General features: G+C 43.5%; 1 protein-coding gene across 3 annotated transcripts in view; it reads left to right on the top strand.

Annotated features, from left to right (window-relative positions):
* POLR3E (RNA polymerase III subunit E) overlaps positions 1-19,937 on the top strand; it is a 62,244-nt gene that overhangs the window by 3,104 nt on the left and 39,203 nt on the right. For all 3 annotated transcript variants that reach the window (XM_088451943.1, XM_088451944.1, XM_088451945.1), the window contains exons 2-13: positions 472-564; positions 1,049-1,099; positions 2,274-2,351; positions 2,491-2,606; positions 3,725-3,807; positions 4,695-4,802; positions 4,990-5,039; positions 5,773-5,892; positions 13,278-13,363; positions 16,752-16,796; positions 17,281-17,372; positions 18,001-18,121. In XM_088451943.1, coding sequence (XP_088308069.1) covers positions 529-564; positions 1,049-1,099; positions 2,274-2,351; positions 2,491-2,606; positions 3,725-3,807; positions 4,695-4,802; positions 4,990-5,039; positions 5,773-5,892; positions 13,278-13,363; positions 16,752-16,796; positions 17,281-17,372; positions 18,001-18,121 — 986 coding nt within the window. In that variant the 5' untranslated portion in view covers positions 472-528. The remainder of the gene's footprint in view (positions 1-471; positions 565-1,048; positions 1,100-2,273; positions 2,352-2,490; positions 2,607-3,724; positions 3,808-4,694; positions 4,803-4,989; positions 5,040-5,772; positions 5,893-13,277; positions 13,364-16,751; positions 16,797-17,280; positions 17,373-18,000; positions 18,122-19,937) is intronic.

Genomic DNA, 19,937 nt, shown 5'->3' on the forward strand with positions numbered 1-19,937 from the left:
AGTGGGTTTTGGGTTGTAGTTTGGGAACTAGGTTTCTAAAAGGTTCGCCATCAGTGCTATAGAGCCTCAGACTGTTAATGGTGTACTTCTTGTTGTCTGTCCTACATACATTGCTTTTCTTATATAAAGTTTTCAGGCAAAATAAATAAAAAGAATACATTCATCTAATTACCTGTTCGTATTCTACTTTACCTACTTAAATAATTTCATTATGTTTGATGTAGTGTTAAGTTATCAGAACACAGCGTGGGTATAGGTAGAAGCCTTGTGTGTGAACTGCAGAAATTATAAGTTCACAACCAGTGTAAAATGAGATATCAGGAAGAGAGAAGAGGCAGGGTACCCTGTGATGTGATATGTAGGTGTTACTGCTGTCTACCAAATTGTCATGCACTTGGTGGTAATCACTGGACGAGTCCGTAGAGCATATGTAGCTATACTCATAACTTGTACATTTCCTCTCTCCTATAGGGGTTGTCATTGGGTCCAGAGTTGAGGAGAAAACGGATCGTTGTGCTACACAGTAGTATGGAAAATGAAGATGACGATCCAATTATACATGAGGTAAAACAGTCTCTCGCCCAGGCTTTACCTCACATGTTTGTTTTTCCATTTACTTACTGTATTGTATGTAAGGAAAATTGTTACCCAACCATGTTTATGTTCTAATTTGATTATCTTTATTATTGATTTAGACAAATTATTTATTTACATGTTGACTTAATGAAAAAGAACTGACACAGGATAATGATAGATGACAACTAATGATAACATGTTACTATGATGTGCAGGGCTGGTACAGGCCTGTCTTTACCCCTTATTTGCTGTACAGTGCTGCGTTATATGTTGGTGATTTAATAATAAAGGCTAATCACCGTAATGCTGAGATTGTCAGCAATCAGGCAATCTATAGTGAAATAAGTGATCTGATAAAAGGATCCTACATTGCTTTCTATGTCAATAAGTTTAAATTCAAAGCAAATATTTGTACAGTACGTCTTGCTCTGTCTTCGATATTGTTGCTCTGACTCTTACTATTGTATTTCAGCTTGATGTTTTCCTGGCCAAAAGCCTGGCAGATAAGCTGTACTTATTCCAGGTACGCTAAAAGAATGTTTGACATTGATCCATAAATGAGTTACATATAATAAATGGTGTTAGATGTCGTTTAATTCAATGCTATATGGTCTTGGCCTGTAACCAGGTGAATTTTATTATTGACGGCCCCAATATGAACAAGGGAGGTCTCCCTGGGTTTTCCTATGGATTAGGGCTGAGGTTCCCAATCACGGTCCTCAAGGCTCCCCAACAGTTCAGGTTTTAGAGATATCCATGGTTGAGCACAGGTGACTTAATTAGTACCTCAGTCTATTTGATTGAACCACCTGTGCTCAACCATGGATATCTCTAAAACCTGAACTGTTGGGGAGCCTTGACCGTGTTTGGGAACCTCTGGATTAGGGTTTAAAAATAAAAATGTCCCCCGCCCAGCCCCCACAGTGACTTACTGGGCAGCGGCATGGAAGCTACAGCGTGGCTGTTTAGAGGGCTGGGTGAGTGGGCGCTCCAGTCGGCGCAGGGCTGCACAGCATGAACTTTGTCTTCACGTCACGCTGCACAGTGTGCACAGCCGGGAGAAGGGGGAGCTGAGCTGTATCAGAGCACTCTGTTCGAGGTGCTCTGTGCTGCCTGGCATTTAAAAAATATATATATTTATGGCCAAATCCGTGATTGGGATTGGAGGCTTCCAATCCCGGGAATCAATCCCAACCATTTTTAGGCCAAAATGCTGGGATCCCACCGATCCCAGGATTGGCCTCCCTAGTATATATTGGTTCAATGTTGTACTGTAACTTATCTGAACACTCTCTTTGATTAAAATCCAACTGCATCCACCTTGATTTGACAACTCTGTGTATGTCAATACAATTACTGGTGATGTGCTGCGATCAGCTGTGCAAATATCAGGCAGTTACGGTACACCCAACATCACAAGATTCCATGTGCACCTCTTTGGTACAAGGTAAATGGTGTGATCTGGCTGGATGCAGTGTGCCATACCTACATGGCACATTGCGGCCATCGTGTTGAATTGAATTGACCCCTTTGTTAGTGTTTGTGCCAGTGGTAGTTTCCAGCCCAGTGCTAAATACTTCCTTTTGCATCCTCTGCGATAAGGCCACAAGCCATGGTGTACTCCTGTGTTGTTGCTGTAATACCAACTCAGTCATAGACATATCATGGAGTTCAATTCCCCCCTCCTTCTTTCCAAGTATCCAGTCCGGCCAGCATCGATGACGTATGATGGAGTACCACATCTCTCAGCAAGGATTAAACCAAAGCTACACAAGGTAAAAGACATGGCTAATATACTTCTCCTAACAATCTTTACTCGCAAGTTATTTGCTGTTTATGTACTTTATTTATTCTCAATCTGAGCACAGTGTATCTGCCCGTATATCCAAATGTTGTGGTACATTATCATTTCAGGTGGAGATTGATATGGCCATTAACACAGTGAGTCCCAATTACTGCCGCAGTAAAGGAGAGCAGATTGCCTTGAATGTTGATGGCACGTGTAGTGATGAGACCAGTACCTACTCTTCGTAAGTGCACAGCCTTCTCCGCCTTACCGCTAGCCTTAAATATTTAGCAATGCTAAAAAATAAATGCCGCAAAGGATTTCAGATTCATAATATTATATGAAAGCTGTTAGTACATATGCATGCCTGTCATTTGTATTTTTAATAGTTTGAATTGAAGCATTGTACTTGAAATTAACCTTAGAGGCAAATTAGAAAAAAAGCCTTATATACTTATCGTAGCTGCTGCCATGTGTGTATTCAGGGCTTTGTTTGCCCAGTTTATGGGAATTTAATGGTCGTTCCACATGTAGATTAGGCAGATAAAAGAAGATTTGCCTGTAATACAACTGATTAGCTCAGTGCTGGACAACTTCCAGGAAGTCACTGTGTAAAGCTGGGCATCCACGATACAATTTTCTGTCATATATCTGTCCAATCTGGCTGGTTGGAATGAAACCTGGCAGTGTATGGGAGCAAACAGTCGATCATATGGTTTTAAACACTGAAAAAACCCCTACAAAAATTGTTCAAATTGGTTACATTTGTGTGTGTTAACCAATTTGTCTGAACAACCATTTTTGGCTATTTTCCAGTGTTTGTGAGCAAATGGACGATTGTCATTTGCTCCCATACATTACCAGGTTTTCATTCCAACCAGCCAGATTGGATAGATATCTGACAGAAAATTGTATAGTGGATGCCCAGCGAAGCTGCATACACACGTAAAGATTATCTGTCAAACCAATCAACTAGTTGATTGGTTGGAATGAAAATCTGGTAAGGTACGAAGGCAAATGACAATCAGCAATTTGCTCCCAAACGCCGGAAAATGGACAAAAACTGTTTGAACAAATTGTTTAGATCAAACAACAGGTTTTTGTCCATTTTCTGGTGTTTGGGAGCAAATTGCTGATTGTCATTTGCTTTCGTACCTTACCAGATTTTCATTCCAACAGATAATCTTTACGTGTGTATGCAGCTTTTAGTTTTAGGAATCATTTCCATCCTACTGTCTGGAGCAGTTTTACAGCAAATTATAATATGAAACATGGATATATATTTAATGTATGTGTCTATATATATATATATATATATATATATATATATATTCTATATCCTCTCAATTTCCTTTATTACAGGAAACTAATGGACAAGCAGACATTCTCTTCCATACAAGCTGCATGCAACACTTCTCGCTATGCTGCTGCGATTTATCGAAAAGGTATGTCGTAATATTTACACTATAGGGTAAAAGTTATATCCTGCGGACATCGGTGAATTCAGTGCCATACTGTGCACAGTATTTTAAATTAGCAGTCACAGGGCAAAATCAGCCTGCTTTTACGAGGTTGATTTTGCACCACATATAGATACTAATGTATTGGTATCTATATGTGGTGTCCATCATAATACTGAAACCATTAATTATCTTTTTGTATCCAGAGGCAAACCTATTGGTTTGGATATTTGGGCAGCTGTTGTAACAATGCATTATGTTTGAGAAGTTCTTCACTATTGGAACTTTTTGGTGCTTATGTTATGCCCATTTCAGCTTGGGTATCCATATTGAGATAGATTTCCTGTTTCCAAAGGTGCATACATTCCGTTAAGACCAACCCTGCATTATATTCCTATATATAAGATAAACTGTATCATTGAATCTATTTCACCCCAGTCCATTTGTGGTCTATTATCATATCTACCCTTAAGAATCTGAATCCGTACTATAAAAAAAAAAATAGAGGGATTATAAGAGATGAAGTTTATTTTAATTACACACAAAACCATAAGTGAGATGGGACTCATTTTGAATGCATAACAATTAAGTTAATTTTATCTTCTTCTACATTAATATTTTTTAACCTCTTTGTGAATATGTATTAAGTTACTGACTGTGGTGCACCGCCATACTCAGGAATTTGATCCTTCAATTATCAATTTTATTTATTTTTTCTACCAATATCCTACGATATTTTTTCTTTTCTGGTGCTGAACCCCTCTCCTTTACACTAGTAGGTTTGTCTGATGGCCCATTGAGCTTTTCCCAGAGCAGTGTGTAAGAATATTATGAATGAATTGAAGCCTGTTTCTTCTTGTGTGTTTGTGCAGGTGAAATTCATGTAACTCCTCTGCAAGGGATTCTGCAGTTGCGTCCAAACTTTTCATATTTGGACAAAGCAGACACCAAATATCGAGAACGAGAGGCTGCCAATGATGGTAAGCTATATTAGTGGTATGTTGTCCTTATTTACTATTTAGTGGGACTACAGTATCTTAAAGTTTTGTGTTTTTTTTTCATCCATCTGATTTTCTGTATACTGACAGCTATCTCCTTGTATTGGTTAGGAGAAACTGTGCTATTGGTGCTGATATTAAATTACCCTGACTTGTCTTCTTTATGTAGCTGGTGATTCCTCCCAGGATGAAGTTGAGGATGATGTCAAACAAGTAACTGTAAGTCTCATATGGTAACCCCCTGTCTTTTCTGTACCGAGTGCGCTCTTTATAATGTTACGTAACATGATTCCCTTAATGCTGACATGATTATGTTTTCCCCCCAAGCATTACTGCAGGCATCTATACCAGATGTATATCAGTCTCCTGTAATGTAAATGAATCAAAAGTATGAAGACCTGATTGAGTGTAGTATTCTGCCTACCTGGGAATTTTGTCATCTACTGTTTGTTACATTCCCCTAACACATGACACATTGTAATCCTTACTGTTTTGTAGTTCATTGGGTGACGCTGAAGTACACGGGTTGTCATAGGTGCTAGAATGAACACTAGGGGATATATTTACTAAAGTGCAGGTTTTTAGAAGTTTATATATTGCCCATGGCAACCAATCGGATTCAACTCAGCATTTATCTAGCACTTTCTAGAAGATAATAGCTAAAATCTGGTTGCTATGGGCAACATCTCCACTTCTAAAAACCTGCACTTTAGTCAATATTCCCCTAGATTTTCAGTACATTCCCTCAGTGTAACGCTCTTGCCATAGTAGACTATTTATAAAACTTTAATTTGCAGATCCCTATGATGTAACATTGATATTGGGACATATATGTACTATAAAGGATTCCTGGGTATCTGTAAGACATTTTCTGTATCCAAGTAATGTGATGCTTTTCGTATGAGCAGTTTATGGGGCTTGTCCAGGCTGACGGTTCTCTTTCCCCTGGTAGGTACGTTTCTCCCGCCCGGAATCTGAGCAAGCTAAGCAGAGGAGGGTGCAGTCCTACGAGTTTCTGCAAAAGAAACAGGCAGAGGAGTCCTGGGTGCACCTTCATTACTGTGCAGCCAAGGTGGGTGATGAGGCATTTACCGCCTAAGGACTTATTTATACATTTCATTTTATTCTGTGCTCTAAAAATACCTTCGGGACAAAATTACATGCAGTTGAGGAAGTGGGGCCCCAAACTGATATCTTGCTTAGCGCCCCATGAGGTCTAAATCTGGCTCTGGCAGGAAAAGTGTATTTATCTGCATATGTGCAGTCAGCTGAAGATGTACCCCAGTTGTACAACAGTGGTAAGTGTGCCAGGTTTACATTAGGAGTAACAAGCGTGTATACTTATGCACCTATTATTATTATGTTTCCGTAGCGCCGTATATGGAGAATTACAATAGTAAATGCAGTACAATGTAAAAGGGGTCAAGCAGAATACTCTTGGAACAATCTACCAGTGCCATAGTGATACAGGGAAATGAGACCATTATTAACGGTAACACTCAATAGAAGGGTGGTCAGAGAGGAGCAGAATCGCTGACCACGAGTATCGGTACACTGGAGGCGAGGATAGTGCAGGGTGAGAACAATGACAGAGGAGGGCCCTGCTAGTGAGAGCTTAAAGTATAAGGATTGTGGGTTCACACAGTACCGTAGATGTGACTTGACAATATTCGCACTAATTGTGAAAGTCGCGTTGCCCTATTTGAATATAATGTAATTAGGGGTCATATACATTAGAGAGAATGTTGTCTGAACAGTTGTTAATATGAAAATCACATTTACCATATAACCTATAGGCCTAATTAAATACAGACATCTGTCTCCTATAAGAAAACAAATGTGAATAGTCTTTAAATACTTGTGTTTTGTTACACTTTACTCCCTTGGTAACTAAATCCGTTTGACTTGAATAGCTTTAGAATTTTAATTCAGGATTTCTTCTATTATCAAGATATGCCTCAATGACACTAATCGGTTATCAAGTTAACCGCAACCCAAAGAAAAAAAAAAGGTCAATAACCGAAGGCTTTACCGGCATCCCTCAGTTCCTTCTGGCTTTGGCTCTTTGTACCTTTACTCTGCTGTGAGCTCTGTTATACCCCACTTTTATTCTGATGTGTAACCCTTTTGAGGGTTAGTGGTTCACACATGCGGGGCTTTAAGCTTATTTGTTTGTTAGTTACGTAATTAATGAACATACTCTAGGACAGTAAGTAAATTTTATACCAGCCCACTCAATTTATATGTTTAAAAATAAAACAAACACTTGATGAGTTTGAACTGTATGTAACGGACAGAAATATCCATTTGATTAGAGCCTAGCCCGTAATTCAGATGTTCCCAGACTCCTCCATTACAGTCCAGGTTTTAAGGATATCCATGCTTGACTTAATTAGTACAGTACCTCAGTCAATTTGATTTAACCATCTGGACTCAAGCATGGACATCCTTAAAACCTGGACCGTAAAGGTGGCGTTTGGGAAACTGCTCTAATGATTTAATTAGTTATATAAAGTATCTAATGTACATAATAAGCCTTTCTACTTCAGGGTCCATAGGAGGTCCACAGGGTTGACCTTGGGGGGGGGGGGGGTATAGGTTGGGAACCAAATCCGGGCACCACGCAGTTAAAGCTTTCAGCTCCCAGGATGCACTGGGTCCACTCTCCCTATAACCTCGCCCCCCAAGCCAGAGGCACCTCAGTTTTAGTTGGTGCCTGGCCGGAGTCGGGTCACCTTTTATGCGCAGGGTGGCTGATTTAACAGCCCTAAGCTTTTATTTATTTGAGTTTGATACATTTTTATTTTGTTTTGGAGCTCTTCAGAGTGGCAGCATCTGCCTGTCCATTGGACGTCCAAGCTGCCACTCCTACACCCCGCCGGCACCGCAATGTCAGTACAGATCTGGAGATCGCGGCGGGACTCCAGAATCTGTGCTAGCCTGGCTCTGGAGGTATCCCAAGGCTGCAGCCAGATCGACGGGGACAGGTAAGATCGCGGGTCACCGCTTGTGCTGACCCGCGTGTGTATCCTGCAGTCTTCTGCCTTCGGTCTCTGGGGATAGACTGGAGGTGCTAGCAGCCGCTAGACCACCAGGGAGTTATACCGGCAGCGGGAACCGGCGTCCCGGGGGTTAATTGCTAGCCACGGGAGGCAGCCTTCCCGGTCTAGCGGCTCCTCCCCTTAGCTCAGCGCGCCTTTCCAGCGCATGGTCTGGCGTCCCTGAGCTGCTTCCTCCGTGATCCACGCTTCTTCTGAGGTCTCCAGGTGGTCATTTTCCTCTATGGATGCAGCAGATCTCCAGGATGTCAGTGAGTCCAGTCCCCCTGTGTACCTCACCATTTAGGGCAGTGTACACAGCGCTATAGCCTTCCCAGACACTGAATCTGGGCAGTTGAATGTAGCGACATTTGCAGTATAATTATATGTGTGTGTAATAAATATATATATATATATATATATATAAATATATAATATTTCTGCATTGGATGCGACTTATGCTAGTGCTGACTGTCTGTGCTTTTTCTCTCACCTGTCAGTGTATATCCCTTTTCTTTACAATGTGCCCTAATACAGGTTTACTTAGGGTGGATCTGAGACTATATATATATATATATATATATATATATATATATATATATATATATATATATAATTTGTGAGGTTTGTCACATACTGTTGCGTGCTGCACGTTGCCATATTTTAAATGGAACTGTGTGTTGCATACATTGATAATGGGTCCCTGCAGCTAATTTTAGCGCCAGTCAGGACCAGTATAGTGCTGCTTGATATTTCCACAATGATTGTTGGTCAGATATGTCTGACCAGGAAATAGAGCATGATACTTCACCCATTTTTGCTATTTTGTAAGTCATGTGATGCAGGTGTGAGTACGAAGGATTTGACTCCTGAAGGGTTATGTCTAAGGTGCCATCAGGTGCCGGGCCCCTTACAGGACCCCCTTGAGCGGTTTGTTTTCTCAAGACCCATGCCTCCATTTCGGATCGCCTGGCGTCCCCTATAGTTGTAACCCACTTGGGGTTACCTCAACATGCTACCCTTCCCTCTCAGGGTATCTCACAGTTCTTGCAGTTTACCCCTGTGACACAGACTATCCCTCCCTACTGGGGTTTTTCACAGTACATGCAATTCCCTCAGGGTATTTCCCTTGCAGGGTTTACCATAAACGCCCTGTTGTTACTTCACAGTCTACACTACTGTCTAGCACAGATCGTCAGCTAAGGGAGTACTGGATGATGTTTCGGACTCCTATCCCTTTCACACGAGGGGCAGCCTAAAACAAGTTTTGTTATCCCTGCTTGGCTGCTGGCGGTCCATCCTAGTTAGAGAGGATGTTGAACCTGCACCTAAATCAAATCGCCCTCAGTTTAAGCATTGAAGTGTCTTCGGCTGTTTTCACCCTCTCTGACCAGCGGGTGGATCACATGGCGGGGGTCTGGCAATCGCCAGATTGGAGGTATCACAAAAGCGTTTGGTCTCATGTTACCCATTCCCTGAGGGTCATTGCGGGAAATAGGGATCATCTCCTGGGGTGGATTCTCATGTTACTCATCTGATTAAGAGCGCTACTACGCCTCCCATCCCTGCTCTGACGGATTCTATAGATACGTAGGTGGTAGCTTTGCCTGAAATCAATATACTCGCTTTCAGGGGCTGTTGCCCGTCCAACCATGGCTAAATGCTTTTGAGAGATAGACTGATATATTTGTAGATCGTTTTTCCCTCAAAAACTTCTGGGGATCAGATGTCTCTTGCTGCTCACATTCAAGATGCAGTTTTCATATTTTGGAGTAACATTGGATACCAGTCTCCTAAACTTCAGGGTTTCGGCCGCGACTGTGTCTGCCCACCATACCTTATGGGTGCGCTCCTGGAAGGCAGAGGTGGACTCCAAGATAGGCTTTAAAATGGATTACCCTATAATGGGGAGATCTTGTTTGGCCCTGACCTTGACAAGATTGGAGCAATGTTGGCAGTATCACAAACGACATTTCCGTCTTCAGCTACTTCCACTACAAGGCCTTGGACTACATCTGTTTTAGTCCTTTTGTCCTCAGGGAAAGCCTAAAGGCCAGTTTTCTCCTAGACTGTCGGCCTCCACGAGGGCCACCATACCTGGAACCAAGCAGACCTGGAACTCCAGGCGCCCTGCTTCTAAACCTTTCCGCCTGATGGGACAGGCCTTCATCTGGGAGATCCCAGCATGAGATACCGACTTTTTCAGTTTGCCCAGTGCCTGGTGTCAAGTCACCACGGATGCTTGGGTAAGAGTTGAAGTCTCTCACAGCTATGCCCTCTCATTGCTCGGATGGCCTCCCCACATATTTTGCTACACAGGCCCTTCTTCAGACCTGAACAAGGCCTTACAAATCCAGAAAGCTATACAGTCCTTGCAGTAAGCAGGGGTAATTATGCCAGTTCCACTATCTCAGCAAGGGACTAGTTATTCTACTTTCTTTCTGGTGCAGAGGCCGAATGGTCCTTATCCTCTATCTGAAATCCCTGAACCAATTCCTAAAAGATGCCTAGATTCAGGAGGGAACCCCTACGCTCCATCATCCGACCTTTGGAACCTGGGGACTTTATGGTATCAGGAAATTTATATTCAGGACATGTACCTATAGAGCCCTCTGATCAGTGTTAGCTCAGGTTTGCTGTGCTACAGCAACACTTCCAATTTTCGGGCTCTGCCCTTTGGACTGTCCACAGCTCCACCGGGGCTTTACCAGCTTTATGGCTTTTATGACAGCCCACCTGTTCAGGGTATCCGACTGCTCCTGTATCTGGACGGCCTCCTGCTCTTGCAGGATCAAGGGTACTTTAAAGCCTTTTCCAGTTAACCATTGCTTTCATTCACAAGCACAAATGGTTAATCTACTGGGAAAAAGTCCTCCCTGAATCCCGCACAGGATATGATTCATCTGGGAGCCCTGCTGGATTCTCAGAATCAGAGAATCCTGAGGATGTTTCCTCAGTCAACAAGTGTCATAACACTCAGTAATGCGGGTTCTGGTATCCAGGGTGTCTACCTTCGGAATGGTGGAATATGCTCAGTTCCATTCCAGGCCTTTACAAAAAACGTATCCTCTCCAGATGGAACAGGTTTCTCCATCGGATCACTGTTCAGACGATGATGCTCTCTCCGGAGGTGCATCTGTCTATCTGGGTGGCTATGGCCATCTCATCTAGGGTAATCCCTACTACCGACGCCGGTCTCTGGGGCGCAGTGACTGGTCCGCACTCTTTTCAGGGCAGTTGGACGTTTGTCGATTCCACCCTATCAATCAACTTATTGGAACTTCAAGCTGTCTTGGGCACTCGCTCTGGCCTAACACATACTTCATGGTAAACCTGTAAAGGTTCAGTCTGACAATGTCACAACAGTGGTTTCCATCTAGGAGACACTCGTAGTTGGGCAGCAGTGACGGAAGTGTCACACATTCTGACACAGACCAAGGGTCTCTTCTCGGCAATCTCTGCAGTATTCATTCCGGGAGTTCTCCATTGGGAAGCAGACTTCCTCAGCCATCACGATGTGCATTCCGGGGACTAGTCTTTTCTCCAAGACAGGTTTCAACTCCTAGTGAGCAGAGGGGGCCTCCCAGAGGTGGTCCTCATTGCCTCCTGACTCTATCTCACACTGCCGGTGTTAGGGTCCAGAACTAGAGGTGCTGAAGCCACATTCGGTGACGTGTTGTCAGTGAGGTGGTCCTTCAAATTTGTGTATCTGTTTCCTTCGGTCTCCCTTCTTTAGTTCTTCAGAAGTTCACTCAAGACTGAGGTACTGTCCTGCTGGTGGCTCCAGATTGACCCAGACGTCACTGGTACTTAGATTTTCGGAGTCTCTCCATCGACACTCCGTTCCTGCTGCTTCAAACTCCGGACCTGTTGTCTCAGGGTCCTTGCCTTTGCCTTGACCTGGATCGTTTGTCTTTGACTGCGTCCCTACTGTGGTCCTAAGGCTTCTCTGGCTCTGTCGTCATCGGGATGTTTAGAGCGTGTAGGCCAGCTTTTGCTGGGATCTACCTCCAGAATGTAGCATACATAATTCTTATGGTATCGTACCTGTAGCTACGATCCTCGGGTGTGTAGGATTTCCAGAAGTTCTGGCATTCCTTCCAGCTGGCTTGGGTCTAGCCCTCCGCCTGGCCTTCCTGAGAGTGCGGGTTTCTGCACTGTCAGGATGGTTCGGATGTGGAATTGCTCCACTCTGGGGTATCCAGATCCTCCTCTAAGGGTGTTTTCTGGATTCTACCTCCCTTTATCCCCCCTCTAGGGGCTCCTTGGGATTTGGCAGTGGTTCTTCGTGCCCTCCTGGGGCCTTTTATGTGAACCACTAGTTTTGATGGCCCTTCCGTGGTTTATGGTTTAGACTCTCTCTTTCTTATGGCGTTTGCATCTGCCAGGAGAGTGTCGGAATTGGGAGTGTTCTTATGGGGCTCCCTCTTCTGGATATTTCACCAAATCAGGGTTGTGAGTCGACCTTGCCCTGTGTTTCTTCCTAAAGTGGTTCTTGAGTTCCATATTATTCAGGAACTTATTGTACCGACATTTCAGTCTCCAGTCCTATTGACTGGGGTGGCCTCATTTGACTGTGGTCCGGCCTCTCAGGATTTACGTGGTCCGTTTAAGTTCCTTCAGAAATTCAGACTCCTTATTTATGGTGTATGGATTTCTGGATTTGACAGCAAAGGATGGCCGGCCAATAAACAGATTTTGGCTGGATGGCTTCTTATGCCTATCTCCGGGGCCTACACTTGGGAAGGCCTTTCTGTTTCTGTTGATGCTTATTCTACTCTGTGGGCCCCTAGTGGGCAGCTCACTGTGGCGCCTCGGCTGTTCTGCCTTGCAAGGTGGCCACGTGGTCTTCTGTCCAGACCTTTCTAAGGTTCTATGCATTGGTTTCCTTTGCCTCTCAGGATGCTTCCTTTGGGCGATGGATTCTCCTCTCAGCACAGGAGCGTCCCCACCCTTATAAGGACTGCTTTGGGACATCCCCAAGGTCAACCCTGTGGACCCACTATGGACCCTGAAGTAGAAAACAAGAGATCTGGTAAGAACTTACCTTTTGTTCTCTCTGTGTCTACGAAGTCCACAGGGCGCCCGTCCTGACGCACCTGGCTTCATATAGGCTGTGTTACTGGTCACCGGTTTCCCGTCTCCTTCTCTGGAGTATGGTTCTTGAGTGTTCCAGTCTTCTCTCTTTCTTTCATCCTCCGGCCTTTGACTAACAAACTGTGGTGTCTCTGGCTTGGGGGCGGGGTTAATGTGAGAGTGGATCCAGTGCATCCTGGGAACTGAAAGCTTTAACTGCGTGGTGCCTGGATTTGGTTCCCAACCTATACCCCCCAAGGTCAACTCTGTGGACCCCATGGACTTCGTTGAAATAGAGATAACAAAGGTAAGTTCTTACCATATCTCTTGTTTTTGTTTTTAGGACAGCCGCTCAGAACATGAAAGACAATATTTGCTTTGCCAAAATCCTGGCATGACTGAAAATACGGAACTAATAAAATCCCCCAGGTACGTGTTCATTTACACAGTTGTTTAGTATAGATAACAAAATCTTTGTATAGGCTTTTAGACCAAATCATATTTCTTATACAGAATGCAACACCTGTATGTGTTATGTTCCTCTTTTGTCCTATCTCTGAGAGAACCAGACTCATTATTCCAGCTTTCCCAGAGGACAGTGGTACCTGGCCAACAATGGCTGTCTCTAGCTTCACCTTCTCAGGGAAGTGTTTTCCCTTGTACTTTGTCTTCTAGCATGGCTTAGCATGTGACTCAGAGGGTCTTACTGACTTCAGAGTGTGACAGGGCACACTCAAAACACCCTTTCCCTTCCAGGGTAGTTTCATTCACCAGGAATTCTTAACCAAGGAGAAACCCCTCTTCTGTGTGCTAGGCCCACAACCTTGGCAGCCTTTAGTTATGGCTGTGTCAAATGGCAGACTAAATTACCTGTAACACAATCTGTCTCACTATGTACTGCCTGTATTCCACCACAATCCCATGTGGCACGTCTAGGTGCTGAAACCCTCCCAGGCAATGCTTGAGCCAGAGTGGGTGTGATCTCTAGCAAGACTGGACTGTTTATGTTCTGCACATATAATGTAGCATGGGAGGGCCAAAGTTCCTCAGGCATTTCTGTCCCATAGCCTTCCTAGGCTAGGTCACTAATTTAATTACATTACTGAGCTTTGAGCGAAAATGTAACCATGAGAAGTAGAATTGACATGGTCTCGGGATATTGAGGAGGCCTATCGTCATATCCCCATTCATGACTTTCTGCTCTTTTCAGGCAGCTCTCCCAGATTAGTAGGCTATTCCTTTTTGTCTTTTCAGATCTAAGTCAATGGTGACACTTCTGTATCCTTAATGGATCATGATTGTATCATGTCTGGACGTTATTCTGGTGAGGACCTGATCAAATTAGCTGGTGATTCCATATAATTACAGCTTACTACCCAGCTCTTGGAGTCGTGAGGCTTATAAAGAAGCCCAAATTGTTGATGTTCCTGATGCTGTGTTTAACACTCAGGAAAAAAATTATTCTCTATAGAGTGAATATCCCCACGTCTAACAAGCTGTGCGCTACATATCATCCACTTGTTTGTGAAACAGGTCTTTCAGGCATCTCGGGAATCCCTTTTCGGCTATATCAGTGGGCGGTTATCTATTTATTCTTACATTCTATAGCACCTACATATTTTGCAGCGCTGTACAGAGAATATTTAATCAGAGAGTAAGTGAATGCACAATCTCCCACTGGACAGTGGGGAGGCCATTCTTAGTGTGGCAGGTAGTGACTGGATGTCTTGTGCCATGGCGAGCGATTTTCTTGCCTTACCGCTCCCAATATTCATGGTGTTCTCAGGTGACAAAGTTGTGGACCACTGGCTTTGAGGACATGGGCATCGCCCGAAAGACTGAGAAGTTAGGATCCACACAGACAGTACCCCAGGGATTTATTTATTACCAGTTATTTATGTAGCGCACATATTCCGCAGCGCTTTTACATCAATCCCTGCCCCAGTGGAGCTTACAATCTATATTCCCTACCACGTGAACACACACACTTACACACTAGGGTTCATTTTTGGAGGGAGCCAATTAACCTACCAGTATGTTTTTGGAGTGTGGGAGGAAACCGGAGTACCCGGAGGAAACCCACGCAAGCACAGGGAGAATATACAAACTCCACACAGTCAGGGCCATGGTGGGAATCGAACCCACGACCTCCGTGCTGTGAGGCAGTAATGCTAACCATTACACCGTCTGCTGCCCCAGGGATGTCATCCCTGTGCCTAGGCTATGGTTGTTCCTCTGTCACATTGTTTGGAATAAGTTGACTGGAAAAGCTGCCTTTTGCCCTTAGATATTATAGGCCTTATTCTGAGTCAGATGCAGTGGTGTCCATGCTTGTGTCTTTTGATTCTGTCACGCCTGAGACTTATTGCTTATACTAGTAAAATTTCTTTCCTGATGTACTGTACATCCGCAGTGTTTTCCCTCACTTTATTTCTCTGGCGGTCCACCCGGCAAAATTCCTCTGCCGTCCGGCACTGTGAAGCAGCCGAAAGTCGCTCTGTACTGATGATTCATATAGAAATGTCACCACAACGCAATTTATTGGCCGCATTAGTGCCGGGTGGCGTCCGACTGGAGGGCAGAGCAGTTCCTTACCCCAGTGTAAAAGGAAGACTGTGCGGCTGCCGGCAGGAATGGTCACCAGTGAAGAGAGTTGACTGCCTCCGTCCACTGTCTGCGTTTCAGGGGGCCTATAAAAAGAAGAGAATAATTAGTATTTAATTTGTTAATTTCGAGTTTAATTCAATAGAATATAATTTCATTATTGCAAAGGCCCCCATCCTGCTGCTACTTGATGCCACCTGGCTGGTTACATTTTCTGGGGAGAACACTGATCCGTGTGTCTGACTGTGCAATTACTGGGATGCACACTTTGTCCTTCTTTAGATGCAAGTATCCAGCTTGATGTGTCTTTAGACATAACCATCAGACACAGCATCGAAACTTGTAAGTGATTGTCTGCATTCGCAACCACTTCTGCGTCACTCCCCTAACATGACTATAAGATGATGCATCTTCCTGCGTCTGAGTAGCCACCGCCCTGGAACGCCCTAATACATTCCAGATTCCGTACATCTGAATGGATCCTGCGACTCAGTACGCACACACCAAGGGATGAATGCACACTGCCACTTTTTAGCTACTTAGATGCAAGAGTAGTAGATAAACCTCTACAATTTGCACTAATATCGGCATCAGACTCAGAATCAGCCCCAATTTCTGTATTTGCCTTCTATGCATTAACAATTCTATGTTTTATGTAGCGACTATTAATACACCAAACCTCTCTATAGTCTGGTATGCAATACAGTCATGACCACTTACCACAAGTAATGCTAAAACACAGGACCTGCCCTTTTACTGCTTTCCTTCCTCGTATACAATGCCAGGGTATAAAAGATGGACAAATTGTGTGGTAAAAATTAGCTTTTCTAGGTGAATTCACTCACTTTCTGTTGTTTGAGAGATTTTCTAACCGATTCTTCCTTGTTGGTACTTTGAAATCTTTTTAAGAAGTAGCTACAATAAGGATGATTCAGATTGGCCAGAATAATTGTGTTGGCTACAATAAGGATGATTCAGATTGGCCAGAATAATTGTGTTGGCTACAATAAGGATGATTCAGATTGGCCAGAATAATTGTGTTGGCTACAATAAGGATGATTCAGATTGGCCAGAATAATTGTGTTGGCTACAATAAGGATGATTCAGATTGGGCAGAACAAGTTTGGTATCATGCATTACAGACATCTCTGCAAGCTGGATGGTTAAACCATCTATGGTGCATAATCACGTTGTTTCATTTTCTTTGCTTCAGTGAATATCTACAGATGCTGATGCCTCCTACAGTTGAGGAAGAGACGTAAGTGCCATATTTTTATATGCGTGATTATTTATGATATTTGCAGTGAGAAGCACATTGGCTGTTAACTGTAATGCTGGGTACAAACTAGACGATAGGTCATCTGATCCTGCGAATCGGAGTGACCTATAAGTTACATCATCTAGTGTGTACCCATGATATGCGCGCTCCTGCGGATTGCTAGCGATATCGCCCGTCGGCCATACTGCCGGACAGACGGGAGATGTCGCTAACTATCCCATGCTGTAGAATGAAGCATGACACGTCTCTCCATCCCCGTCGGACCTGGCATCGGCAAGTGTATATGCACTTGCCGTGTGCCGGGTCCCGTCGCCAGTGATGTCAGACTGGGTACACATTGCTAAGTGTGTACCCAGCATAAGGTTTCATTTAATTATTCTTCTGGGGTTGATTTCTGTAAAAAAACAAATTGTAATGGGCACAAATCTTACAGCAGAACTGATCATGCGATTTTCTCAAACAGTGAGAAACCAGTTGCTCCGAGCAATGTATTGTCAATGGCTCAACTGAGGACTCTGCCACTGGCTGACCAGATCAAGATCTTGATGAAGAATGGTACGTCCTAATTACCGGTCTGAATAAGGGGGAGAAAATTTAGTTGCTGAATGTTCCACCATCACCACATCACAGTCTGACTCTCGAAGCTGCATTACTACTTGGGATGATAATTTCCTAGGTGGTTGTGAGAGGAAGAGCCAATCACAAGCCGTAGTCATGAGATTGTTTCCTGTGATTGGTTCTCCCTCCATTTGAAGATGAGTTATTAATATTTAGTTAAATAGAGACTTTGGGGTCTATTTACTAAGCTTGGTTAGGAGATAAAGTGAATGGAGATAAGGTACCAGCCAATCGGCTCCTAACTGCCAAGTCACAGGTGGTGTTTGAAAAATGACAGTTAGGAGCTGATTGGCTGGTACCTTACCTACGTTCACTTTATCTCCTAACAATCTTAGTAAATAGACCCCTTTGTCCTAATAGGACCCAAAGCACTGTACATTAGGCATAGGGCGTTCTATTCCCGCTCGGTTGCTTTTCTCTCTAATCATTCATATCTGTCTCTGTCCCATTGGACCCTACAGTCTACATTAACTACCATACACCCCCTTCACTGTTTAAGATTAGTTTTATTAAGCTATTGTTCTAATGAGCTCTATCTTTCTTTTCCCTGATTTTATTCTTGCAGTCAAGGTAATACCTTTTGCAAATCTTATGGGTTTAATGGCAGCAGGAACAGAATCCATTACAGTTCTGCGATGCATTCAGCAGGTGGCAATGTTGGTCCAGGGAAACTGGGTCGTTAAGAGGTGAGTACAGGATGTTTGTCATTTGATAAAACCTGACTTTTCATGAGTTACATTGAGGGGGCTGTAAAACAAGGATAGAAAAGGTGCTTCTGGAGTTTGGACACTGAGCAAGAAAAAATTAAAAAATGATAAACTGTCCCACATGCAGGCCAAATACCCCCAGACATGAACCCTGAAGTCTGTTCTTTCTTGGTGCCCAACATAGGAGTTTTCTTTCTTTTATTTTTCCCTTCCCATAGTTATATGATCACAACAGTCACCCGCTGCATTCCTGTATTTCTCGGCATAATCTCTTTATTAGTACTAGTGTGTAAGGCTTAAATTCTATCTGTCCTTTGCTGGCTCAGAATGGATCTGAGTGTCACTGAAATGGCATAAAGCAGCCTAGACTGTAATGGCTAACCTTGACACTCCAGCTGTTATGGAACTACATAACCCAGCATGCACTGCTACAGTTTTGCTATTAGGGCATGCTTAAACTGTGGCAGGGCATGCTGGGATATATAGTTCCACAACAGCTGGAGTGTCAAGGTTAGCCAACACTGCTCTAGACTGTAATGGCGATATCTGCATCTTGGTCTGGAAGCTTATACAAATTGTCATTCTTGTGCTGTTGATCCAGCATATATGATGGTTTGCGACAATGCTGTGTCTTACTTTGTCCAGCTGCTTTAATTTTTATACAGTTATACTACATATTCTGTATATGATTCTGTCAAGATTATTTAGCACCGATGTTACTATTTATTCTAGTTCTGTCTTGTTAATTACAAAGATTATTTAAAAATTTAGCAAGTTGTGTATATACAGTATCTGACTATTATTAATGTGCTATGTGATTTTATGCATGTGCATTTAGTTTTGTTAATTATTTGTTTTGTTTTATATTTCAATAAAAATAACTCAATAAAAAAAAAAAAAATGGCAAAAAGCAGGACAGACCTTTGCTTACCAGGCTAGTAGGCCACATGACTAGTTTGGATGTATCCTTGAGTGTTTGTGTCACCGCTGCATATTACTTGATCCTTTTTTTAAGCTTTACAACTGCTGAGGCTTATAGGGCCTGCCACTTGCCTCCAGGTTGCATCTTCTACCCTCTGCTGCTTTTTTCTCTAGACACCTTTCTTGGAGTGTTTGTGTGTATTGCAGAGTCACTGTGTGGCGGGTTTATGGCATGTACTGCAGTATTCTGATTTCCTATCATAGACATTATGCCTTTTGCAGAGATAAATCTTCCCAGCACAAGGCTAAGCTATCCTCTGGACAGAACACGCTGGTCTGAGCCGTTTGCATGCACTTCCATGCTCCATTGCTGGCTCTAGACCTGTTTTTCTCCTTCATCCACTAGGGGACACTGGAGTTCAAGACAGTGGGGTATAGACGGTGGTAGAGTAGAGCCTGGCACTTAAAATAATTCTGAAGTGTGACTGGCTCCTCCCCCTCTATGCCCCATCAGCCCCAGTTTTTAGAATGTGCCCGAGAGAGCCGGTCGCACATCAGGCTGTCTCCAGCCTTTCTCGTATAATTTTTATTTTTTGTTTTTTATTTAACAAGCTGAGGACAGGCAGGCTGCTTACTGTGAAGTGCTGCTTACTCAGAAGGGCCGGGAGGAAGGTTGTCTTCCCTATATTACGCCCAGCCCACTTTTTCCTAGTAATTGGGCAGAGGCGAGCCTTACAGTGCACGCGCGCGCGCACACACTGATAGCCGGTATTTTAGGCATAATAATAGCCGCGCCATCTGTAGTCGGGCTCGTGCTCTAAGCTCTCATCTGAGAGCAGCGCGGTCTGCCGGTCCGTTAGCGGTGCTGCGCAAA

This window comes from Taudactylus pleione, unplaced genomic scaffold (assembly GCF_031769625.1).
Source record: "Taudactylus pleione unplaced genomic scaffold, aTauple2 ptg000032l, whole genome shotgun sequence".
In the NCBI taxonomy this organism is placed as follows: Eukaryota; Metazoa; Chordata; class Amphibia; order Anura; family Myobatrachidae; genus Taudactylus; species Taudactylus pleione.